At 37.7% G+C, this 24,653-nt stretch overlaps 1 protein-coding gene across 1 annotated transcript in view; it reads left to right on the forward strand.

Annotated features, from left to right (window-relative positions):
- LOC145780264 (uncharacterized) overlaps positions 1–24,653 on the forward strand; it is a 61,702-nt gene that overhangs the window by 33,453 nt on the left and 3,596 nt on the right. Inside the window, exons 27-38 of the mRNA XM_082591967.1 lie at positions 5,275–6,578; positions 7,512–7,610; positions 9,067–9,171; positions 9,426–9,563; positions 9,710–9,799; positions 9,897–10,271; positions 14,359–14,445; positions 17,254–17,443; positions 17,767–17,941; positions 18,047–18,175; positions 18,491–18,619; positions 22,216–22,318. Of these exons, the coding sequence (XP_082448093.1) occupies positions 5,275–6,578; positions 7,512–7,610; positions 9,067–9,171; positions 9,426–9,563; positions 9,710–9,799; positions 9,897–10,271; positions 14,359–14,445; positions 17,254–17,443; positions 17,767–17,941; positions 18,047–18,175; positions 18,491–18,619; positions 22,216–22,318 (2,924 nt within the window). The remainder of the gene's footprint in view (positions 1–5,274; positions 6,579–7,511; positions 7,611–9,066; positions 9,172–9,425; positions 9,564–9,709; positions 9,800–9,896; positions 10,272–14,358; positions 14,446–17,253; positions 17,444–17,766; positions 17,942–18,046; positions 18,176–18,490; positions 18,620–22,215; positions 22,319–24,653) is intronic.

The following is a 24,653-nucleotide window of genomic DNA, read 5'->3' on the forward strand; positions in this document are numbered from 1 at the left end:
GAGAGAAATGTTATCTGCAGCAAAGGTCATCTTCAACGCACGAAGCTCGAGTAACATCAGCTTTGCATCGTCAAGCAATGCTTTCAGCTGCTTCTTAAATATGGAAGGAGCTCAATACAGCATCAGTTGATGGCATGTCATGCTCTCGAACACTAAAACTAATTAATCAAGCTGACATTGATATAATACAACCGAGATACTGAATTTGATTAGGAAGGAATAAAGTGCCTTAAGGGAAAGCATTATAAACGTCAGTATTACATTGAAAAGTGTAATTCTTGTATGTTTGCAAACGCTTGAGTAAAAGAGCAAGCTGTGCATAAATCAGGGCGGAAAAATCGGTGTTGGACTTTAGAATGCCATAATTATTTTCGTTTAAAAATAGATATGCCAGAGATAACGGAAAGACTGAGGAAAGATCGACGTACCATTCAAAGCATACCGGCTTTGTAGCCATCTCAGATAGGTGCATTGTGGGTAACATTTCTCAGGTCACATATCAAATAGAACTGAGGAAACGTTATGCTACTCACAATGTGACAACCTGGAAGTTTAAGAAATTTTGTAAGACTTTGTCTAGCGTTTTCCTATCAATATTCGAGATTCTTGTAGAATCCAGATTCTTTTCTTCGTATCCAATCACAGCAGAGATCATGAAACACACCCACGCTTCTTAATTAAACCAGTGGTTGGTTTACGCAACAATGCATGAGGAATGCACACAAAGCAGAACGTAAACATCCTATCCTTGACATTCGTTTGTTTTAATAAATCAATCTTAAATATTCCATCATTTTTGCGTTGTTTCAGTGTACAACCATTTTGTGTGTGATTGAAAATCAAACCAACTTGTTCATTTTCAGAAACCATTCCAATCTTTCGAAAGTTCGTTACAATTGCGGCGCTGTTTATCTCGAAATTTCGAACCTTTTTTTGAAACCGAAATTAATGAAAACAGTTTTTGATATACTGTAGCCAACCAGCTTGGCTGTCTGCTATCACTTCTTGAAAACTGTTGCTGAGTGTTGCTAATTAAACTTCTCCAAAAAAAGCAAAAAAAAACACACACTGTTGTCGTCTATCACTGCCTCCTTCATTCCACATATTGGTTTGTGACGTGATCAGCCAGGAAAGATAAGAAAGTATAAGTGCAATTTTTAGACAGTTTCAATCAGGTTTTGAAGTGAAATTGGTGTCATTAACTGCTCGTTCAGCGCACGTGATACAAGACTTGCTTCAATCAAGATTAGTAGGCCTAACAGTTGAAATAAATCAAAGGTTTAAATCAGGAGTTTCCAACCTTTTTTTACACCGTGGCCCACTTTAAAAAATTTGAAAAATCAATGGCCCCCCTATTTTTTCAACCTTTTGAAAAACTTAAGAATTGTCATTTTAATTAAAAAACTTGTTTATACAGTAACCGGTAGTTAGAATGATAAAATGATATAAATACAACACACAATAAACATGATAGTACATTAATTAGTTAGGCTATTACATAATATGCAGTTAATGTGATGGTTGAGCTTGTTTTTGCTCTGACAATGTCTTAATTGTTGGTTTGAAGGTGGAAAGCGCATGGCATTATTATTATTTTTGAAACAACAGGGAATTAAAGACCATTTCATGAAGATTTGGGAAAAATGTACTAGTATTTCTATTAAATTTTAATTTATTTCTTTTGTTATATAGTGTTGGAGTGGACTTGAAAATGATAAATTAAAAAAATTGTTATTTTCCAAATTTTTCCATGGCCCCCTTGAAAAAGGCTCATGGCCCACTAGGGGGCCATGGCCCCCATGTTGGGAACCCCTGGTTTAAATTTTCAGAACGAAGGTTACAAATTGAGAAGAGTTCGATCCAGCTTTTAACAATTTTTGAACTATTAGTCCCTTGAAATATTCCAAAAATGTTTTTTGCCTTCACGCTACTTCGAAACGTAAGCGCACTACCATCACTCACTGTGCTGTCAGTTCGTTGACACAACATTCACTGAAGGTGATATTTTGTGTGATGAACTTGTTCATAGTGTTTTTGCACTGCTATATTGCAATTTAAAAATAGCTAAAACTGCATAAAGGTTTTTGCAATGTTTGCTGACCTAGTTTAAACGTTTTCAATTGTTGGAAGGGTCACTTTGTAAGTCGTATTTTCTTTCTTTTTAACGACAAGCCTTGACGTTTGAAGCACCGCTGAAATTTTCCACTTTGAAACAAAAGATATTTGATGTCGTCAAGGATATTACAAGTGCCGGTAGTGTTGGTCGTCATCTCGAAGGCAAAAATCATCAACAAAACATGTTTAAGACGCCAGACCGTTAATTTGCAATTTTTTAAACCGTGCTTTGATTAGTTCCACAGAAAAATTAGCTGAGTAATCTCGAAAATATTTAGGTTCAAGTATGGTCAGTCACATGTCTTTAAGTTTGGGCATTTGACCCGAAAATATACTGCTATGTAAACTCAGACAGCTCTACAAATTAGCCAGGTCTTCAAGTTGTTTTGCGACTAAGGTGACAGTGTTCACTGAAGCAAATATAATGTTCTTTTTGTGACGTATTGACGGGCAAATGGCATGACAGCTTTGTCACTGAATGGAAGAGAAATGACAGAAATAACGTTGAGCCGGTTGAGCTCGCCTTACCAATATGTATGATGTATCATTTACGATTCTTCACTTTGAATGCTAGCTGTCGTTTACAGTAGAGTGCTAGCTAGTCGTTAGAATAAATAAGCTACTTTCAGACCCGGAGCCTTATTGATTGCATTTTAATTTACGTATATAGTCGTAAGACTAAACTGAACGAGTTATTGATGACAAAATATTTTTTCAATAGCTTTAGGATCCTGTTGTCAGTTCCAGTTAGATTCCAGTTGTATTTTTATTGCAACGTCCCAGACAGCAAAATCCGTCATTTTTACATTGATTCGACGTCATGTAAAAATGACAGATTTTGTTGTCTGTGATGTTGGGACAGAGATGGTACAGGAAGCCACATATTATAAATTATCATGTTTTTGTCATACTAGTTGCTCGTGACGTAGACAGCAAGTGACAATAGCGTATCGATTTATTTTGATAGCTTAGTTTAAACCCCCTAGCCAGTTTGCAGTGTTTCTGTCAAAGCGATTCATACATTTCTCAATCTTTCATTGATCAATAATTGACCCCCCGGTGAACAAATCAGTTAACTTTTTTACACCGATATAGCGTGTGCACTGTGCAACCCTTCGATCAATGTAAACAAACTGATTTCCTGACTGGGACATAATTTATTGCTTGAAGCCGCTTGTGTCAAGTTGTCAAATGTCAAGTTTTTAGTGTTCTCTAGTCTATTTTTTAAACGCTGTAAAGGTGACAGTCACTTTGCTTTCAAAAGAACATGATCGCGTTTGGTGATTCTGTGCTTTAACTATATACCACGTTAGTAACAATTGAAAACCAACAACTAATGGCGACTAAACTCAAGTTCAGCACATATCCATCGCCACCCGGTACTTTTACATCGTTTTCGTGTTTGAGTGGTGCCAATGATCAAGTATTTGATTTACATGTCAATTTTTTGTTAGTCTGCATGAAAGACGTCACATTTAGAAAGATTGTGGGGTAAATAGCGTTATAGCAAAGCTTTTCTAGTGTTTGTAGGAGCCGGTCTATATATTACGCTGCAGCCAATATCTGTTATTAAAGCAACTGAGTCTCCAGAGGCATCGCTCGCTGTGATACCAAGAATCCAAGATATCAGATGAACTATGTAACTTTTTAATCATCTTTTCAAGATTTTGGCCAAATGGCTTACTAGTTTCACTCTGCATCTGGACTGCGCACAGCCACAGTTCACAGTTGTAAACTTACTTCTACATTTCCTGAATTGACCATTTGTTATTACAAAAAGGTCAAATTTTCCATTTGTTAAAAGGTATTTGTCTCGTTGCAATTTGAATGAAAGCTAAAGACTAAGCGAATTGAATTGCCAGTTTGGCACGAAGGTTTCTTTGAAAGGTTTTCTGTGTCTGTGGAGCGTTTGTGAAAATTGGATGGTTTCATATCATGTGAATTCTATCATGAACCCTTTAACGTTGAAGGTACCTTCGTAAAGTGTCGTTGTTTGTGAAGTCTCAAATTTTGTGTCTTCATAGTATGCCATCAATTCAGGACTGACTGCTGTACAAACAAGAACAGAATTTAATGAAACGTGTTTGATCCAAAAATACATTTGGATGTGTTATTTTGTTTGGCGATTGCCTATAATAGCTCTTTTAACGCCGTAGGCAATCGTATATTTGCAAAAATTCATCTGACATGATGGCGTCTATCTGTATTAACAAAGCCAAACGTTCGTCGTAGTAAGTTCACCATTTGATACTAAAATCAATGATTGCGCGATTTGCCCGCTTCAGTTACTTTCCCAGTTAAAAAAATCAATCACGCATGGTTTTTCCACAGAACGTTATGGGATTTAGATCAGTAAAATCTGGCTATTATTTTTATCGTTTTCAACGCGTTTTGTTTTTTCAAACCAAGTTTTCAATCTTGAATGCTCATTAAAAATTCTCAGCGAGTTATTTTATTTTTGTGCGAAATTGGCTCAAGTGACTGGGTTGCTTTGTCATTTGAAACGGCACATAGCCGCATTCTCCCCTGACCTTTAATAGCCAGGAGAAAACAAGACTAATTAATTTATATCACACATGCTCTTCGACTAATCGTTTGGTGGCATGTGCTGATGCTGAATAGAGTCGCCGACAAACCTTAGATTGCACAATGCACAGATTATAAAAATTCCTCTTAAAGTGAGCGTGTAGCTATGGTATAATTATTTTGGCCCATATTTATATTCTGGCCCATATTACTAACAAAATTCTTTTTCACATTGATTTAGCGTGAGCAGACGTTGAAACAAGGTGAAAAAGAACTGCTTGTGCACTGATTTGTTGTCAGCGCTGGTGTATTGGCAGAAAAAAATACCAGATTCACTATTGCCACATTCAAGTGGTTGAGATAATTGCATACATTAGTGCATGTGAATGGGATTCTATGCGACTGTGTGTGACTTTGATTTACGTAACCTTAACCATACAGCTAATTGAAGTTAATCTGTGTGTGATGTTGCATTGTTGCTGCTGATTAGGTATTTTGTCAATCTATTAAGAAACAATTTCTTTAAGCTTTGTGTGGGATGAGGATAAGTTAAAGTAAAGAATAGAATGGGAAATATTTTGACGCGAAGGAAGCCTTCAAAACAAGAACGTAATCTGAAATCTTCATCCGAAGAGTCTTTGAATGCAGCTGTAAATAAGAAGAAAAAGCGAAAACACAAGAAGAAGAAACCGGAAAATTCGCCAGACAATGCCAGCGTTGAGAGCGGGAGAACTTCCATCAAGAAGAAGACGTCGTTCACCAAGAGGTTGAGCCAGAGATCCAAGAAAAAGAAGCTCGCGAACGGCAGCCAGAAAGCCAAGGGGGAACATAACGGGTTCGAAGATGTTGAGAAAAATCTTGTTAAATTTCCAAAGATAGTAGTCACGTCTCCAAGCGATGTAGAAGCTTCCATAGAGAAGGAAAATAGACTAAAGGCAACATCTTCACTCTCCTCCAGTGATGTTGAACATAATGTTAACAAAAATGAAGAAGCAAGCATTAATACCGTCCCCATGGCGGATACTGGAAGTGCACCATCGACGCAGGTTGAGGAGGAGTATTTTCAACGTAGCAATGAATCCCAAACAAAAATAAAGCAACAAGCAACTGAAATTACCGTTGAAATTCCTATCACGGAAATTTCTGAAAAAAATCTAGAAATGCAATCTCCGGATGTTGATATGAATAGTGATAATCAAGAACATGAAGTTCCATGCGAAGGCGATACTATCTCTGGCGCTGAAGCAGGTGATCTGTCACATGCTTCCTCCGATTTGGGATCTGGTCAAGATCTTCTCATTGAAGAAAGTGATATGGCCAATGAGATTTTGTATGATCTTTCTAACAGGAACATCACAGGGCCTGTAGCTTGTACCGATCCCAACCTTTCTTCAGCTGATGCTCAGCCTGAATTTCCCAACAGCAAAGCATTAGCTCGCACATCATGTGATAAAGCTGAAGAACTATCTTTGGACATTGCTGATGTTGTTCATTCGATTTTGCTTGAAATCATTGCAAACATAGCATTGACGTATGAAGAATCATCCGCAGAGCGCAACGTCAAGAATGTTTCCGACGTAAAACCAGCTCAAAATGATATCTCTTTAATAGAAAACAAACTTGTCAAAAATGCTGTGTCTGAAACTGAAAGTGAGGAAAACTTAATGAGTGAACCTTTGCAAGAAGAACGTGTCGACGCGGTCAGTCTTGGCTTGAGAAGCGATCGATACATTGTTGAACTTGATTCGGCTGCGGCTGACCAAACCGAAACAGCACGCCATAAAACAAACGCTATCGTAATCGAACATATCATGCCTAATCGGGATGTGATCTACATGGAAGAATTTCGATGTCCCACTTTCCATAGCGCTTTACCTCCGCCCTCGTCGCCAATAGTTTGTTGCAACGATGAAGACGCTATTTTATTGAACGGAAAGGTGATAATTTAAAGCAGTAAAAGTTTCCCTCGGTCAAACTTTCTAATTTCTGGCAGTCACTTGCTCCACTGGTGTTGCTGTGCAGTCGCATTTTGTAAAAATGGTTTTAATTTTGAAGCGATAATGAAACGATTTCACATCTCCGTCGTCAAGCAGTTTTTAAATTTTTGTTTTAAAATCACCGAGACCGAAACTCAGACTTTGTTTGGAACGGTTTTTTAGTCAGTTTTCGAATGGTTGATTACCAATTATGCAATCATAACCTCTTTTTAAATATATTTGAATAAAAATAAGTGTTTGGTTGAAAGCACAAACTGTTAGAACTTTTTTTATGTTTCCATCTCAACATCTACAGTTCTCACTATCATAAAATAAAGTATAATATACGTTCCCTTATTCAACGGAATTGTTCAGTTGCTGAGGTTGGCCACTTAGCGCTGTGTTGTAAAAATTCAAAAAAAAAAAAATAGAGTATTGCATCCATTGAAAGTAAATCTGCTTTGAATTGAACGTAAGCAGTGCAGAAGGCTGTTACATTACTATCTGTTGTAGGTTATTGTGGTACAGCTTTGTAATGTATAAATGACAAACCATTGGTCATACCAAACAACGTGTTTCTTACTGTCCAGTGAAGCAAAAGGTTTGCTTGCCTTTGAACATAAAAGGCACTCAGTTATCCGCTCAGCTATATTTTATACTGTGGAATTTTCGTATTTTGACCGATGGTTCCAAAGCCCAAGTTATCGATCCTTCACTATGCTACGTGGCATTTATTTTTAAAGGGAGTAGAAACAATGTTGAAATGTAGTCAAGCTGCAATTTAGGTCAGGGCGTCGGTGCATCCATTAGTCACTTCACAATTTTTTGTGTCTACCCAACATTCGTTTTCAAATCTTATCATTTTCTTGATTTATCATGCATGGCATGTCACAGGCGTCATCCCCCGTCATCGCAAACGTCTCACTGACATCACAATCAGGTAGCACGTCATCTATCGATCAGGAATCACTTTCGGAAGATGCTGCACAAAAAGTAATTCTATGTTTAATTAAAGTTAATTGCATGGTTTTTGCTTGTCTCGCTTTCCTAATTGCAATCGTATCACTGATTTGACACTTTATTCTACGCATACAAATGTTAAATTGGCAAATTTTTCCACCACCAGTTACTGCTGGCAATCTAGTCAGCAAACTACGTTTTTGTTATAATAACTCAACGTTTGCAGACTTTGAATCAATGCAAAATGAACGTACCGTACTGCATTTTGCTTGCTGGGGAATGCCTTCAAACAGTTTGGCTGGGTTTGTTGTAGATTTCTTCCATTGAAACAATGTTGGAGCTTAGTGGGGCAGAGCCCAACCAACAATCGACATCTGTTCAACGCCCATTGAGGACACTCGGCTGTTTCCTGCAAAGTGACTTGATAACCTTTTTGAAGATGGACTGAAATAACAGCCTTGATTTTCCGCCGCTTCATTCACGTTTTCAACCACCAGGCATAAGCTTGGATAGAAAAAGTCTCGAGAATAGACGACTAAAAATTGTTAACCAAGCTAACCACGTTTCTTTTACGTCAGTTCAATGTTGATTGTGGTCAACAAGGATTTTAGTATGGTATCCCCCGCACTTGTTCACCGAGCAAAACGGGTCTGCTACTATTCGGTGAGTCCGATTCGGGGAGTTCCTAACCCCTAACCCCCAACCCTAAAACGGCAATGAGAATTAGGCTACGGTACCCGATAATTAAAAAAAAAAAATTGAAAAAATCACCGAATAGGAATCGGACTCACCGAAACGGGCCATTCCGGAGCAAAACAGCCCCTTTTTACATTGATTCAACATCTGCAGCTGTGAAAATCTAACTGCAACACAACAAAGCCTGCAATTCAAAAAAATCATCATTTCTCGGCTGGATAAGAACGAACGTTGCTCAAATGCTCAGTCATGGCTCAGTTGTTGACATTGCGTTGTTTTCTGTTTTGACAAACCGGGTTCTTTCTTAACTAATGGCCAATTGAATTTCTTGGAAAAGAATAACAATTACGGAAAATTTAACTCCCAGCTATTGCTTTAGTTTTTTTTTGTTTTTTGTTGCTAGGTCTATTAATAATGAGACGTTGGTCGTTGGTAGAGAGTTTAAAATTTTGTGCTACCAACATATCAACCCAAATCACACAACTGGCATTATCATTATTCAATTCAAACAGTAAAATATATATTTTTGTGTGTGAATATAAAGTAATGTTAAATCCGGTTGTGTCAAATAGATTTAGCCGTCTATCAATATTCAATAAAGTGCTATGGAATACGTTTCCAGACAGCAAATTGCGTTTACATACGTTGAATCAATGTAAAAAAATGACTGATTTGCTGTCTGGGTAGGCTAGTTAAAAGTTCAGCATTTTGTTGCTGTTGTCGCTGCACTGCAAGCATTGTGTGCTAACAACTAAGTTGTTCTTGTTGGTTTAAATTTCTTTTTTCTTTGTAGAGCTCACAAGAAACTCAAAACGAAGATTCAAAAAAGGTTTCCACCAAAGCAACTGAAGAAGAGAACATCAACAACAATAATAGCTTTAATGGAGAGCTTTCTCCGGTAAAAAAATAGGGTTGGAGATACATTCTTTCTGTTATTTGTACATTTTGTGGCACCAGTTATGATAGAAAATGAAGTTATTACATGCACAGTGCATTTTTAATAAAATTTATTTTTTTACATTGTCTGTAGAAATTGAATTATTGAAACGTCAGCAAACATCGAGTTAACGTAAAAAGTATAGAATTTCTTTGCCGTTACTTGCTCATTAATCATCTTCGACTGAATTCAACTGAACTTTTTTCTTCTTCCAGAAATCAACTTCTGTTTATAGCAATGATACTTCGGATACCCCTCTGTCTGCAATGGCAAAGTCTCCCCCTCCAGTTTCAACTAAACCATCACGGCGAGAACAGACGTTAGCTCCTGGATCTGTGATAGAAGACGAGCAGGTATTGCAACGTTTTTAAGTAGAAAGTCGTGTTTAGCATCATCGTGCAACGACATAGGCCTGAATTTTGTCACTTTCTCTAATTTGTTCGGTTGGTCTACTGGAGTGCGCTTACAGAACTCAATTACAATAACATGGATATCTCAGGTGGATAAGGTTGATAGTGATATCAAAGACTTTGCGGTCAATATATCTCCACAACGGAAAGACATATCTGACGAAGATTGGGATAAAGAGGTTAGTTTGAAAGATGAGCGACGAGTGAATTGCACGTTGCAAAGTTTTGGAATCTTCTTATCTTGATGATGCAATTGTGCTGTTTTCATTTTTAAAGCCAATCGATCTGAAAGTGGAACTTGGAACTGGAGCAATGGCGGGCCTTGCACGTGAGGGTCAAAGTTACCGTCATCTCAGTGGTGTTCCGACTCGGCAAAATTTTCCAAAAAGTCAGAGCGTCGAAGAAAAAAACCCCGAACCCCGCCGTCGTCGACGAAGTCGCCAAGCCTCGCTACCAACCAGTGATGCTCAAGACCTACCTAAAAATCCGCCCGCTGAGAAATCACCTTTGCAGAGTCCCAAAGACGGTAAAACCCCGCCCCCACCTGTTGCCCCAAGACCCAAATCCCGAACCGGAAACACTCCTTTGCTACCCCCGAAAACCACCCCGACTAAGCCATCAACACAGTTCGCATTTCCTGAAACAAACCGGGTGAGTTGGCATGTGTGTTACAGTTTTACGTTGAATGTTGTTGCTTTTTATCAGCAAAGCTTGGGCGAGTAATTTAGCTCTTAATCTTTCATTAATACCGCACGTTCAGTATGTCATGTTGTGTTTCGCATACCGAGAAAGTAATAAATTTTAATAAAAACAGCTAACCAAGTGACCCATAAAAGTATTAGTCAAGGGTTCTCAACCTTCTTGAGTCACCTTCTGCAAGTGAAGTCACCTTTCCCAAGTACTAAACCTTTCATTCGACTTATTAAATCATCCTTTAACGTCGCAGATGCTGCGTACTGCATATTTTCTGGGTTCTACTTCATTCAAAGTTTCTCATAAAATTAATATTTCCCCTGAAAGTTGATTGAAGTCGGTTGAGAATCTTCACAATGGTCGCCACTTCACTAAAAAAGTAGTGGAAGTTGGTACTATTGCAACGGGTGGAGCCCGGATGTGGTTGCCTGGATGTCTCGGTGGCCACTGAAACATGTTAATTTCCAGTAAGATACCAATTGCAGCAACGACACCGCCAATCAATCAGAACATCTTTAAGTGGCTATCGTCCAATCGCAACCCTTCTAGCGCTCAGCCAGAGAGTTGGTTCTTGCTTTACACTTTGTTTGGTAATTACCGAAGAAAAAAGAGTAATGGCAGGGGTGGTAATCGAACCCATGTCATCGAAATGACTACTTAACCCTCTACGCCAGTGGTTCCCAACTCGTTTTTAAGGCGACCCATTTAAAAAAAAATTCAGTTCGGTAAAATCTTGCGACCCAAGCAAATTGTCGTAATATTTTAAAAGCCATACAAGATTGTGTTGCAAACAAACAGCACTACAAAAGCAGTAACTTTTTCCGAAAATAATATGTTTACCAAATCACTATTGAGATAGCTGTGCTGGCTTGCTGTCAGTGAGTTTTTGAAATCGAGGCGTTATTTTGCTTAGGCATAGCCGCATGTCGGCTTTAACTTCCAGCCGGTTTCGCTGTTCAGTTTTCAATACACACATGGCGCTAAATCCAATCTTACAAAGCTAAGTTGTTGCAAATGGAATCTGTTTTTGAATCCTCAATTGTGAAACTGTGGGATACACTTTGTACATGGAAGCCCAAAAGTGGATGTTTGCAGAATCTTTGGGGTATTTGTCTTTGAAGGACGCAAAAGAAATACGGTTTGCTGTTTCTGTCGTTATGTTCATAAACTGTTCTGCAACATGGATGTAAAGTTGAGGCAGATCTTTTCCAGCAAATGGATCAATTATCCAATCTTTTTAGCTATTAGGTGTTAAGAGATTCTCCATAGTAGTGCACAAACTTTTTAGCAAACTGTTCCAGGTGTCTAATTATATTGTTTGCTTAATATCAACTTCATTGCCACAGATATATTGCGTTAGCTGAGGAAATATATCGTACTCATCTCTGATGACATAACTTTTCCAGAATATGAGTTTTTTGTGTTAAGCAAAAACTTTTGCGGCGCGATCAATCACCGTAAAACCGTTGCCTTGCATATATAAATTTAGAGAATTCAGAGAGTCAAATATATCGGCAAGGTAACCAACTTTTGCCTTGAAATCTTCTTGCAAACACTTCTCGGCTAATCTCACACAGTTCTGTTGCCTCAGGAAGATAGCAATCTCCTCTCGCAAATTACAAACTCGCATCAGGACACGACCTCGCGACAACTATCGCACTTCTGTGTGCAACAGCAATGCTTGATAATAATCAGAATCCACAAAGACGAAAACAAATGCCGATTTAGTGGACTTGTTTTGATGAAGTTTACACACTTCACATCATTCAACACTTCGTGCAGCTCTTGAGACAGCTTTTTTGCAGCAAAGGCTTTTTGCAGCTTTTTTGCAGTCTGTGGAGAAAGCAATAAGTCCATACAGCACTTGAGGCTTTGTCTTTGATGCGTTTTACCACACCAGACTATGCGTGGTCCAACGTGTGGAAAACTTTGTCATAGTTTATCCGACATAGCGTTCGTGACATATAGTGCACGTTACAATATATATCCCGTAACTTTGTCAAGTTAATTTATGCTTGAGACTGAAATTTTTGTTGGGTTTACATTTAATAATAATATTAACAATAATAAAAACGAAAACTGTTAAAACTTCTTGCACTACGATCATGCTACAAAGCTTTCCGATGTCTCGACATGAAACGCTTCATGACTTGTGTTTATATTTTCCAGTTTTGTGATCGATCTCTTCACGTTTTAAATTTTTTTTATTGTTATTTTTTCGCCCAAGATACAATATGCTTGAAAAACAAGCATTATCAGGCGACCCAACTTTGGGTCGCGACCCATGAGTTGGGAACCACTGCTCTACGCCACTCGAAACGTTGACTTCACTCAATGTTTGCGTTGCTTCTTCCTGGAAACGCAACCTTGATGACGTCACGAACAGCGTAGCTTCTGATTGGTTGGCGGTGTCGTTGCTGCAACTGAGATCATACTGGGAGTTAACATGTTTAAGTGGCTACCAGATGTCTCACCCATGCATCGCTCAAGTTCTGTTTGTTTCTAATGTTAGCATGACGCTTGCCTATTCTATATAATTAATATTTTTGCTTTCGTGAATAACTCCAATGGGATGGGTTAACAACAACGTCCGCTTTAAAGAATGTTGTTGTGCTTGTTTTTTTGTTTTGTTTTATTGCACGACCTGGCGCTAGATGTTTCAAATTCTTATAAAATGATTTTGATTCGACAAACCATTTAATCTAATTGATTCCAATGGTAAATTGAACAACATTTCCTTTGAACATTGTTTCAACGTCGCCAGCTGTTATTAAAGCGATGTAATAAAACTTTTGTTTTTCTAAAGACATGCTTGAGGTCAGGCTAACAATGGCAGTTCCATCTGATATCGTTTGTCTTCGTTATATCTGGTAGCAGTAGTGAATAGTTCTGTGCTTCTTAATGAATTATTTATATTAGTGTAGCTTGCAGCGTTTGTGATAGTGCATTTCACAAACTTTTCTGTTGTGCCTTGACATGTATTGGTGCATTTTGCTTTCAGTTGAAGTTTGTGACGTGCATGTTGTGTTTGTTACGTCAGCATTTTGTGCGTTTTAATAAACTTTTTGCCTTTTCTGTGTCATGTTAGTTTACTGTGCCATTGCTACTTACTTCCCAGTTAGCAAAATTAACGTCTGAAGACGTTGAATTAATTTAAAAAGGAACGTATTTTGCCAGCTGGATTGCTTGTAGGCATTGTCCTAATGTCCTATGGATTTGTTTGAATGGCCACCGCTGCCATCTGACATTAAATATACGTAGAATATGCTTATCATTCAGCTTCTCTTTACTGTTTCTCTATCTTTTTTAGTTTTACTCTTAATTTTTAACCTCGTAGGTGAACAAATAAATAATTAGAAAGTTTGTAATCCTTTGTTTATTTTCTTAACAAGTGTATAAGGCTTATAGCGCTGACGCTGTTGTTGTGCGCAATGGTATTGTCAGGTTACTGCGAACCAATAAGCAGCCTCTGCTATTCCACAATGCTGACGTCTTATAATTGTTATCTAACGCTTACGTTTATCTCCTGCATGAATAGCCTAATATTTAACATTAACGGTATGTTTTAGTGTGCTTTTCTTTACTCAAAATATCGTAACTTATTGAATTTCAGTGTCAAGCTAGCTTCAATATTAGGATACAGACGTTTCGTATGCTTATTATATTTAGTTTGTGTACTGTAAATTTAGGCATAGGTTATAGTTTTCACCACTAAGCAATGTCCTTCTAAAATTGAGCCAGTAGATTTGAATGGCAAATTTTGCAATCTTTCTACATTGCGACCAAAAGCAGTGTATTTACAAAGCTACTGAGCAACGTACTATCAAGTTGCAATCCAATGTCATATCACACAAATAGCTGACTACCTAACATTTCTCGGTCCCGGTTATCACGTATTCACGTTCTATTGCAATAATAGAAGATTTTCATAGCTACGTATTAATAAAGCGATTACGCGTGACAATAGTAAAGGTTTATCTTTCATACTTTTCATCGGTGAACAACTATAGTTACAACAATTTTTATTTGGAAACTTTATAACCAGGAAAGGATATCTGATCAGCCTTACAAGAAGGCCTCCTATCGGCTCTATGCTTCTGTACCTCGACCAAAAACATTACTTAATGTTGAGGTGACCTTGAGTGTCAATTTGTAATCATTTGTGTCTCCAATCTACTTAGTCGTACTTTTAATAAATTGTATGAAAAATTGCTGTTATCATTGACTGGCTGATTACTTACATACTCCAGCTTAAAACAGCGATTTCTTTACAATTTACTGTCACTTCTGTGATTCATTTTGTTTTCATAGAAATAGAGACTAATACCTTTGTGTCTCACCTGTGAATGTTGCGTGGTGGTTATCTTTCATTCTTTGCTGTTTTTGTTTGCTTGAAGCACTCGTGCAGTTCTTGAAAGTGCTTATCATTTGTGATCTTGTTATTGACTCCTGCTCCCTGTTTTTGTGTTACAAATTTCTCAGGAATCACAAGTCCACCGACCAGACCATGTCTTTCATTTATGGTTGTGGACAACAAACGCGGTTTGTGATATATCTCTTCTGTTCAGGATGTTGAAGAAATTGGTTCTTCAAGGAAACAACATTCTACGGATGAATTAAATCTTTGTACCGATGGCATGACAGTGGAAACAAATCGTCCAATAGTTTCTAGCGAAGCAGCAAAACTAATCACTCCGCTTTCTAATTCTGCTCCTATGCATTCTCTTGATCAACCTCTCTCAGACCAGCGTTGCAAAGCGACAGTGCCTCATTGTGCAGCACAAAACATCAATTCAACCCCAACATCATGGTATAGCTACTGCCAGCAACGAGGCTACATTCGACCAAGAACAGGACATGCTGGCATGTCTCGTATTCCACGCCCTGCCAGCTTATTAGAACCGTCTGTCTCAGCCGGTCGTGGCGACATGGGAAACTCCAGCATATGTATGCCTGCAGTATACTATGGGTACTCCGCTGGAAAAAATAGATTGGCATTTCCTCGACCAATAAACACGACAAATGTACGAAAATCGTGGCCTCAATGCTTGCAAACAGCTGATGCCAATCTTACTGATTATCCTGAAAGCTCTGTTTCAAATAGGGACTCATTTACTGAAGACTTGTTTTTCCGCAAGCTGCAGCACTCTTCCGCCAACATGTTCTCCGCAACTTCTCCAGCTTCGTTTTTGTGCTCCCAAGATCCGAGCGTTTCAGGAACTCGTTTCAAAATCCCCGTTCATTCAAGTAAAAATTTCGATTACCAGCAATTTGCTGCTGTTCCTCGTGCAGATGATCAACAACCAAACGTAGGAAATGTTTTATATTTCTTCATTTTAAACCACGCTTTGATTTCATGCCTCATCTTGTCATTCCGTGTTTATAAACTCTCAACTTTCTATCGATATTTTCCTTTTTAAAGTAATTTTACTTTAGAACTTAACAAACTTCACTACTTTTACTTGGCGTTTTGTCTTTGTTGCATTGATAAAGTTTCAAAATATTTCTTTCGGTTACTGCAAAGTCAACGTGTATCTTATCCATTCGGATTACCACTGTTGTCACCCCACTATAAACAGCTCACTTATTCATTCACAATGACGCTTTTTTCTTTTTTCAGCTCATTAAGCCCGTCTTTTTTGCATGGATTCAACGTCTGGAGAGGTTGAATCAATGCGAAAATGGACGGATTTTGTTCGGTCTCAGTGAAAAGCGTTAACAAGAGATAACGTTAATTGATGTTCACCTCACATTGTATCGAGCATGATCTAATCATTACTTTTCATCCATACACATAGCTTGGCACGTCTCTCCATTCTCATGTGGTAGTCTGCTCTGCACGGAGGCACAATTGGCACTTCTCTCCTCCTCTATCACTGTGGCATTTGGCCTATGCGGTGGAAAGATCAAAGGTCGTGTGGTGTGCCTGTGTTGTAAGGTCCTTTTTTTCATTTCTGTGGATTGTTTTCTATCACACCTTAACTGTTTGCTTCTTGTGCTATCTTTTTTCTTGAAGTTTTGTCGATTGTTTTTTTTTATTACTACGTTTTCATCATAATTTTTTCTTAGATAAACGAGAAGTTTGATTACCACTTTTTGGCTGCTTTACCCGAAGAGAACTCTGTTGAAAAGCTTGACTTGCAAGATGTTGAGGTCTTCATTCTTTTATTTCTTTTTTATATGTAAACTGTTTTTCTATTTCTTTTATTTACTTGCTTACTAACTTCTTTATTTTTCACTTGACACAAAAGCACAACATCTCATGGTTTAACTTTCAAAAGAGTGATGAACGATTGAAACCAGGCAAAGATCGATCGGTCTTTGTCGTAGCTGAGCCGGAAAGCTGATATTATTCTCTACTTGTCTTCTATCCAAACCATTACTCGTATTTTCGTACCATTTACATTCTAAGAAAAATACACCACATCCTTTAGTCTAATACTGCTTTAAAGTCCAAGAGTTTTTTAATGATTGGAAGTTATTTGTTTTTGTCATTTCATTACCTCAAATTATCATTGTCTCCGTTTCGTCAATTCTATGTAGTTCTTTCTAATGTAACGCCTTAGTAAATGTACCTTTTTTGTTTTTTTGCTCAATCAATTCTCCTTTTCTCATGATCAGTATTAACCAGCATAGTAGAGGTAGTCAGTTTTATAATTAAAACACGTAGGCTTAGCTAAACCACTTCAGGCGAAGTTGTGATTTTCGAAACGTGATGAACCCTGTTGGTAGAGTGACTTATTTGGGCTTTTGTTCAGTTTATTTGCCAGAAATAGTTACCATGTCTATATGCGCACTAAATCTTTGTCTTTACCTATTTTTAATAAAAAAGTTAAAAGAATCTGTTAACATTATCGTAGTGAAATAAAGATTCTTTGTTTCAAGTTATAAATATAGATATATATGCTGTAATTTAAAACTGGTCTTATTTCATTTCAAGGCTCCTCAACCTCCAGTGAAGAACATAGCTCCACAAGACAGGATGTCCTTCCGTGATCGGAGAAAGTATTTTGAGGAAATAAAGCAAAAATCCACAGAAGAAACAAGCAACAACAACGGAAGTGTCTCGAAACGCCAAAAGATCAGCTTGGTTAGCGACCAGGACATGAGGACCATCAAGCGTGAAGAAGGTGCGTTCTCATTTTCTTTTGCTGTTAAAGCTCGAGTTCCATTTTAGTTTCTATTTTAATTGTTCACTGCGACATGCCTCTGTGGTCTGTCATATTCTGGAAGGGTAGTTATTATCTGGTCTAGTTCCTAACAAAGCGATGAGTTAAATGCTCAGCACCATTCCCGGTATCTTGTTGTAGTATACCTGTTGTTGCATTCTGGTGGTTGAAGCTCTTCGCTTACTGGACATCTCTGGCTATTTGGCTTTCGCATGGAAGTTTATCGGTATTAGTTTGCTTTTTATTTATGTAGTTTACATTCTAAGTGCTCATCGTATTTTCAGAGAAGAAATACGGAACTTTGACCAGAGAAGAGATCCGAAAATCGGTGGACTTTGCAGAGGAAGATGACGAAGATGTTGTGGAGGAGATGGCGGACGTTCCAACCGTTATTCGACCAAACTCTACCGTCTTCATTGAAGGAAAAGAGTATAAAGTTGAAAAGAAGCCAGAAAAACGGTAACTTTTATCTTCAAAGAAAATGATGATCGCGATCTAGTTATCTTGGCCTTTTTTTTATTTAAACAATCATTTGTACTCTAATAATTTCTCATTGTCCAGGAGTGCCAGGGAGCGTTTGAATCCTCAATACAACCCTCCAGCATCTGCTAGCAGTGAGGAGGATTTAATCAGATCACTGGAGCAAGATGTTGTGAGAGCGAGCCATGCGGCTGAAGGAGATACCGATGAAAGGTAAAGAGCCAAAGGATTTCTAAGTCAACTTAATGTGGTTGTTCAAATAGAAACGTATTTTTAATTTCCAATCACTATGTCCTACCTAAGTTAGCTTGGTTTAATGTAGCAGACCTTCTGAATGTAACTTTGATTGGAAGTCTAACCGACGCCGGTGGTAAAAAAAGCTTTTTTTAAGAAGCTAACGAGAGAATGGGCACTCCGTTGTGTCTATTGTCACAAGTGACTCCAAATTGAAAGTTGAATACAAATCACTGTATAAGTTATCACGATATACTAGTAACTTTCGTCAATTCTCTCAACTCTGTATTCCAGCGCTCTCAGCGAGAGGTTAAAGGTCACTTCACCCGATCTGAAGCGAGAGATGACGCCGACTCATGACCTTTCACCCGCTGAAAGACGAGCCATTGAAGCTGAGAAGCGAAAGCAATGGCGGCAAGCGAGGTTTGTTCGTGTTCGATTGTGCCTCAATAATAATATTAATGTGTAATTTTTCAACTTTTTTATGAAAATATAAATACACTTGGAAGCAGAATATTGCTGTTTCACTTTAAATTTGGCACAACTGTCGATTGACTATTTTATTTAGTTTGTTTACTTTTTTGATTATCTGCCTTGTTTAGCAGTGATTTCCATTGCTGATCTTCAAAGCATTTTACTAGAAACCCATTTTGCTCTGGTGTATCGAGCATGTCCAGTGTCTACTCACATACACAGGCCTTACCACCTTGCGAACCTGTATTTACGACTGGAGGCTGATATAATTTTGATTTTGTACTCTAGGCTAAATGTACTTTGTATTTCTATGAAATTACAGTTTTAAGAAACCAAATTGCCGAAGTGTGAGCACTGGATCTCACATCACCTCAAAACTTTTCATATCGCTAAAATGACAAATCTCTCGCTGTTGCCAGCGTTGCTAGGTTCGTAAGGGCCAAAATCGAGTTCCGTATTTGTATAGTAACGGCAGCACAAAAGTAGTCCAAAATCACACAGAATATACGTAAAGACTATCTGTGGTGCGTTGTGTAGTGGATCGGCCTCCTGTCAATTTTGAAGCTTGCACGTTGGCATGACCTGTGTATAGGTCCCCATGGTATAAAGCTACAATTTTCCGCCTGTTTATTTTCATAGCTCACCAGCACCATTTGTATCAGTGATGCCATTTCAATCTGTTGATTATTTTATTATTTTTATTGATTCAATTCATGAGTCAGCTCACTGTTTTTCAAGCAAGTGTCGACCAGATGGTATTTATTGGAAAATCTTGAATATTCAAAGATCAAGAGAGTTTGTTTTGAAAGGTTTCCGTTGGTCTGTTCATAAATTGAACGAAAAAAAACTTTTTACTAATAAAAGCTTCAGATTTTTGTACTTTTATTCGATACTGTGCTGGCAAAAGAAACCTTTTTTTCGTTGGATAGTTTAAAAAATACAAGTGATGCTCACTTTACATTAGAAAACATTTTTTGGCCAATAGCAGTTGAGGGTTTTCTGATAAAAAAAAAACCTCACATTTCCGGTTTGCTCAATACAAGATGTTGTTCATCCAGATGAACTTTTGACTTATTTTTGTTGAGCAATACAGTCCAACACAAATTTCCAGATATTTGAACAGAAAAGTTCACCTTAAAAGTTGAAACGTCTTGCATTCCAAGAAAATCGATTTTAACAAATTGGTTGCGTCCCGGCTCTCATTCAGTTTGAGGCCGAAGTTTGCTAGAACATACGTTTATCGTGGGGAAGGAAGCAAAGTTTGATTTCGAATTTACTCATACAAACTGCGCTTGTTTTTTGTAAATTTCCTCCACCAACAAAGATGCTGTCATGTTCCTTCCCAGACAGCAAAATCCGTCATTTTCACATTCAGCGTCTGCAGACGTTGAAGCAATATAAAAATGACGGATTTTGCTGGTTGGGTTATTACCCGTGCATGCCCAGGTAACTGAATATGCCCTTTTACATAAATTACAGTAACAACGTGCTAAGTTACCTTGCCGATGTTCTTACATTGTTACATCACCATTCTCTATTTTTGAATAAATTCGTCACTCGGCGTTCAACCAGAAAATTACTGGTTACATTGTCGCAACATAAAGCGCGGAAATTTTAGGAGCCTGCTGCATTCAACGTCATAGTCACATGCATAAGCTTGAGGCAGCAATCCATGTATCATCGTGAGCTTCCTTTTATCAGAAAAGAATCTCTCCAAAACGACATAGTAACGTACAACACTCTGAAAGCCAGACGAGCACTCGCACGTCGGTCATCCGCAGGCCATTGTCACCCAACAAAGAAACAGCGTGATGCAAATGACTCTGACAGGTTTGCCATCACGTGACGGACAATGCGTGTTAGCCGATGGCGATGTTTTTGTGTACCGATTGCCTGTTACAGCATGACTGTTCTTAAATAAACTTTGTGATAAATTTTTTGCTTCGTGTGTCTTTTTGCCAACGATTAACAAGATGAAGCAGCGTTCGAGATAATGTCAAAAAACGACTACTAACCCAAAATGATAAAGATTTCGCAAACCAGCTTTTTCCCCAATAACGAACGCAGTATAACATTTTTATTCTTGGTTTTTTAAGCCTTGATGCAGTTGTTTTTTTTCAAGCTAGAAAAAATAGCCCTTTTCTGAAAAAAACGTTTTGCAAGGTGAATATCATGTCCTATAATTGCTTTTTTATTGCGGCGTTACTTGAGCTACCTTCATCTTGGGATTAGTTGCGATATTGTTAAATCTAAGCACGAATGCTTGGTTTTTAACATCTATGAGGATGTTTTTCTTAATGCGCTTTAGATCTCTTGTTGTTGAGCCACTGGTTGCTTTTAGGTGATGACTATTATTATCGTCTTTCGCTTTGCAAGCATTTTCATCTCTGGCTCGACTGATCATTATGAAAACATGCGTTGTAGACTTGTAGTGCTATTTTGCATTCATCAAATGCTGGCATTTGCACAACAATCTAACCTCTTAGTGTTATTTATTAAGTAAGTAAGAATCGATTTCGCTATAGTAATAGCATCTTCAGCTTATAGGATTTTTTTCAATACAAATTGATCTAGTTGTTCATTTTCTACCTGTTATCGTTTATGTTTCCGATCTGTTGATTGGACTTTTGAGAACAAAATAATGTTCGTAGTGTGGTTTATAGTTGGTGGCTTCCATGTAGCATTTGTTGTGACGTTTGGCGACACCTTTGTGTACTTTGCATGCCAATTGTTAAGTCACCATTGCAGGATTTTAACAGGTCAGTTGATTTCCAGCTTACATACTATACTCGGTCCTTTTTGTATCGATTCAACGTCTGTAAATGTTGAATTGACGTTAAATAACTAATTTTTTTCAGTAGATTGGGTTGTGATCTTTGTGGCTTTCTCTTTAACCAACCGTCCTTTTTGCTTGAATTATTTTTTTTTGTCTTAAGTTTTTGTTTTATTTGTTGTATTCAAACGTGAGGTATCGCTGTCATGTTGTAAACTTCTGTTGTTGTAAGTATCAATTTTGTGCTGTATTTGCGCTGACATCTCGAGCTAATGGCATGGGGACCATGCGTTGACTTGTTGATGTACAAGAGGATGAAACAAGGGTTTCTATGCTGTTTCATATTTCAACCACAATAAATATGTTGAGAAACTAAGAAATGAAACAGTAAAACCTCCTGTAAGTCGTTTTGGTTAACATTCTTATAAACTTCTCTAAAAATGTTTGCACAAAGTTGTGACAAGGTAATAATGCCACCGTTGTCGCAATATTTGATTTGCATTTTAATTTAGTTCCACTCGATGAAAAAAATTTCCTTCGAGTGCGAAAGCGCAACACATTGTGCGTGTAAGGAAGTTCGATCCCATGAACAGTAACAAACAAAGTTACCCAGCTTGCAATTTGTTTTACATTGATTCAACGTGCTCACACATTGACCACATGTAAAAAGAACCAATTTTGCAAACTGGGCACTGTAGCTCAAATGATTCTACCTAATGCCATATATTGGACAAATGAAACCGATTAATCGTGAGTATTGTGTCTTTAACAGGTTCAAGTCCTTAGAAGCAGACGCGCTTCAAGCTCAAGTCATGCTGCAGCAACGGGGAAGACAGAGCGACGTGGGCGGTGCCAGTGGCGCACAAACCCGAGCTGTAAGTAACTATTCTAATGACACGTCTTCAAACACTTCTCCACGTCCTTAATGGAAAGTCAAAACTCATAAATATTTCATTGATTGAGTTGTCTTCGGGTTTGAAGTGATACTTCCTTATACAGGGTTCCCACGCAGTCGGGAAAGTAGGGAAAAAGTAGGGAATTTGAAAACCCGTTTTCCAGACCGGGAAAAGGTCGGGAATTTTGTGAAACCTCTTTAGTGGTATTGAAAAAGTATGGAAAACCTTGATGACTAAATTGTAGATAAAAAATCCGATGTATTGGTATCGGTGATATCGGCCATTGTTTAAGTATCGGTATCGGCAAAATTTGGCCGATACTAAACATGTAAAAAAGGCGCTTGCTGCGGATTTTCTACAGAAGCAAAGATATAGATTTTTTAAAGCAGTAACTAACGTCAGATTGATACAGAAAAGTAACAACCTGTTAAATTTTTGATATCACACTCCCGTGACTTCTTGCGCGCGCATTTTGGCATTGGTTGCTTGCAGTGATTCTTTCACTCAAACAAAACGTTTTGTTTCAGCAGTTTTGCCTTGTTCGATTCTTAAGTTGTAAAGGAGACTCAATTTCTCCAATATTTATCATTTGTGTTTCTTTTTTACTCTCAGCAGAGTATAAAACTTGTAAAAGTTTTTCATCCATACAACGTCATGAATGAATTATCTCAAATCGGAGTAATGACGTGACATCATCTAAACATTTTATGTAATAATAAATTAACAAATTCGATCGTCACAAGTGGTTTGGTTGTGGTAAACAAATACGTTTTGACTTTGAAGTTCAGTGGAACAAAATATCCATTAATCGATATGTAATATATGTAGTCAAATTCCATATCAAGAATAAGTCCATATTTTTTCAGGTTTATGTATGCTCCAGAGATCAGTAGGCACAACAAGATCTTTTACTAATTGGTTCAGTGAGGATTTGTGGTCCCGTTGCTTTCATATTTAGTGAATAGACTCGTTTTCAATTCATTCTTATAAGACATTACGTAATGAAAAAATATGTGATAAGGATGGAAGACATTACGTCCTGTATTTTCAATACCAATTGAAGTTTAAAATTTATTCTTTTGTTCATAGTCGTAATCCTCCTTCAAAGCGGTATTACAAAGAACAATTTTCGATAAGGGGGGCATCAAGAATAAGTCGACATGACTTTTAAGGTTTACGTCAGCTCCGGAGATCAGTAACATATAGTATAAGGTTGTCCTCTTAGATACAACAAGACCATTGATTGATTGGTTTAGTGAGGATTCGTAGTTCCATTACTTTCATTTTGAGTGATCATACTGATTTTCAATTTATTCCTACAAGACATTACGTAATGAAAAAATATATGATAACTAAGGATGGAAGACATGACGTCATGTCTTTTCAATTCAAAATGAAGTTTAAAATTTATTCTTTTGTTCATAGTGTAATCCTCCTTCAAAGCGGTATTACAAAGAACAATGTTGTTGCGCAACATGCAGCTTTTCAATAAAGTTCGGAAACTGTTTTTTTCTTGTTCATCTGCGCTTTAAATACTGGTCATTCTACTGTACAGACAGTGGTGTAGCGTAACCATGGCGTGACTTATTTAATTGTGGGCACTCCAGAAGCAGAAATATTTAACTTGACATGAAAATTTAGCCTCGGGCGATTTTTGTTCTGTAGCCTAACATTCAAAATTTTACTTATTACCGTATATACTCGAGTGTAGTTTGAGATTTTCTCAAGTAGTTTTCACCTCAAAAAGCCAGGTTCGACTTATACACGGGACAAGCTGTTTCCAACTCGGCAGCCTTCAAAATTAACGCATATTAGCTGCGGAAAAATTATTGCCGACCAGACACTGAGTGTGAAACAGCGTCGGCTGAAGTAAAAGTTTTGAATACGTTTATTTGCCGTGATTCAAACTTCAGTTTCAACTTCAAATTTTAATGATTTCTTGTTAATTCTAAACTTTATACACTTGTTGAGCAATACGCAAAGCTCACGAGACAAAAAAGCTGATTTAAGCAATCGATTTTTTTATTTTTGCGTGTATAATTGTTCTTATTACGTAACATTCCATGATCGTTGAAGTCGATTAGCGGCCGCATAAAACAATGATGTCAGGTTGGCTAGGTGATAATAGCGGTAAGAGACATCGTTAATGCAGGCAATATCTGCGACCAAGACCACAATACCTCAGTCCTCAATCACGGTGGCCATTCATTACTAAAACCTACTATCATGACACAACAAAAAAGACAATATCATTCATAAATCGTATTTATTGTACAATGTCTTTGTGATTCAGTGTTCAGAATCACAAAGACAG

The sequence above is a fragment of the Aplidium turbinatum genome, chromosome 11 (genome assembly GCF_918807975.1).
Source record: "Aplidium turbinatum chromosome 11, kaAplTurb1.1, whole genome shotgun sequence".
NCBI lineage: Eukaryota > Metazoa > Chordata > Ascidiacea > Aplousobranchia > Polyclinidae > Aplidium > Aplidium turbinatum.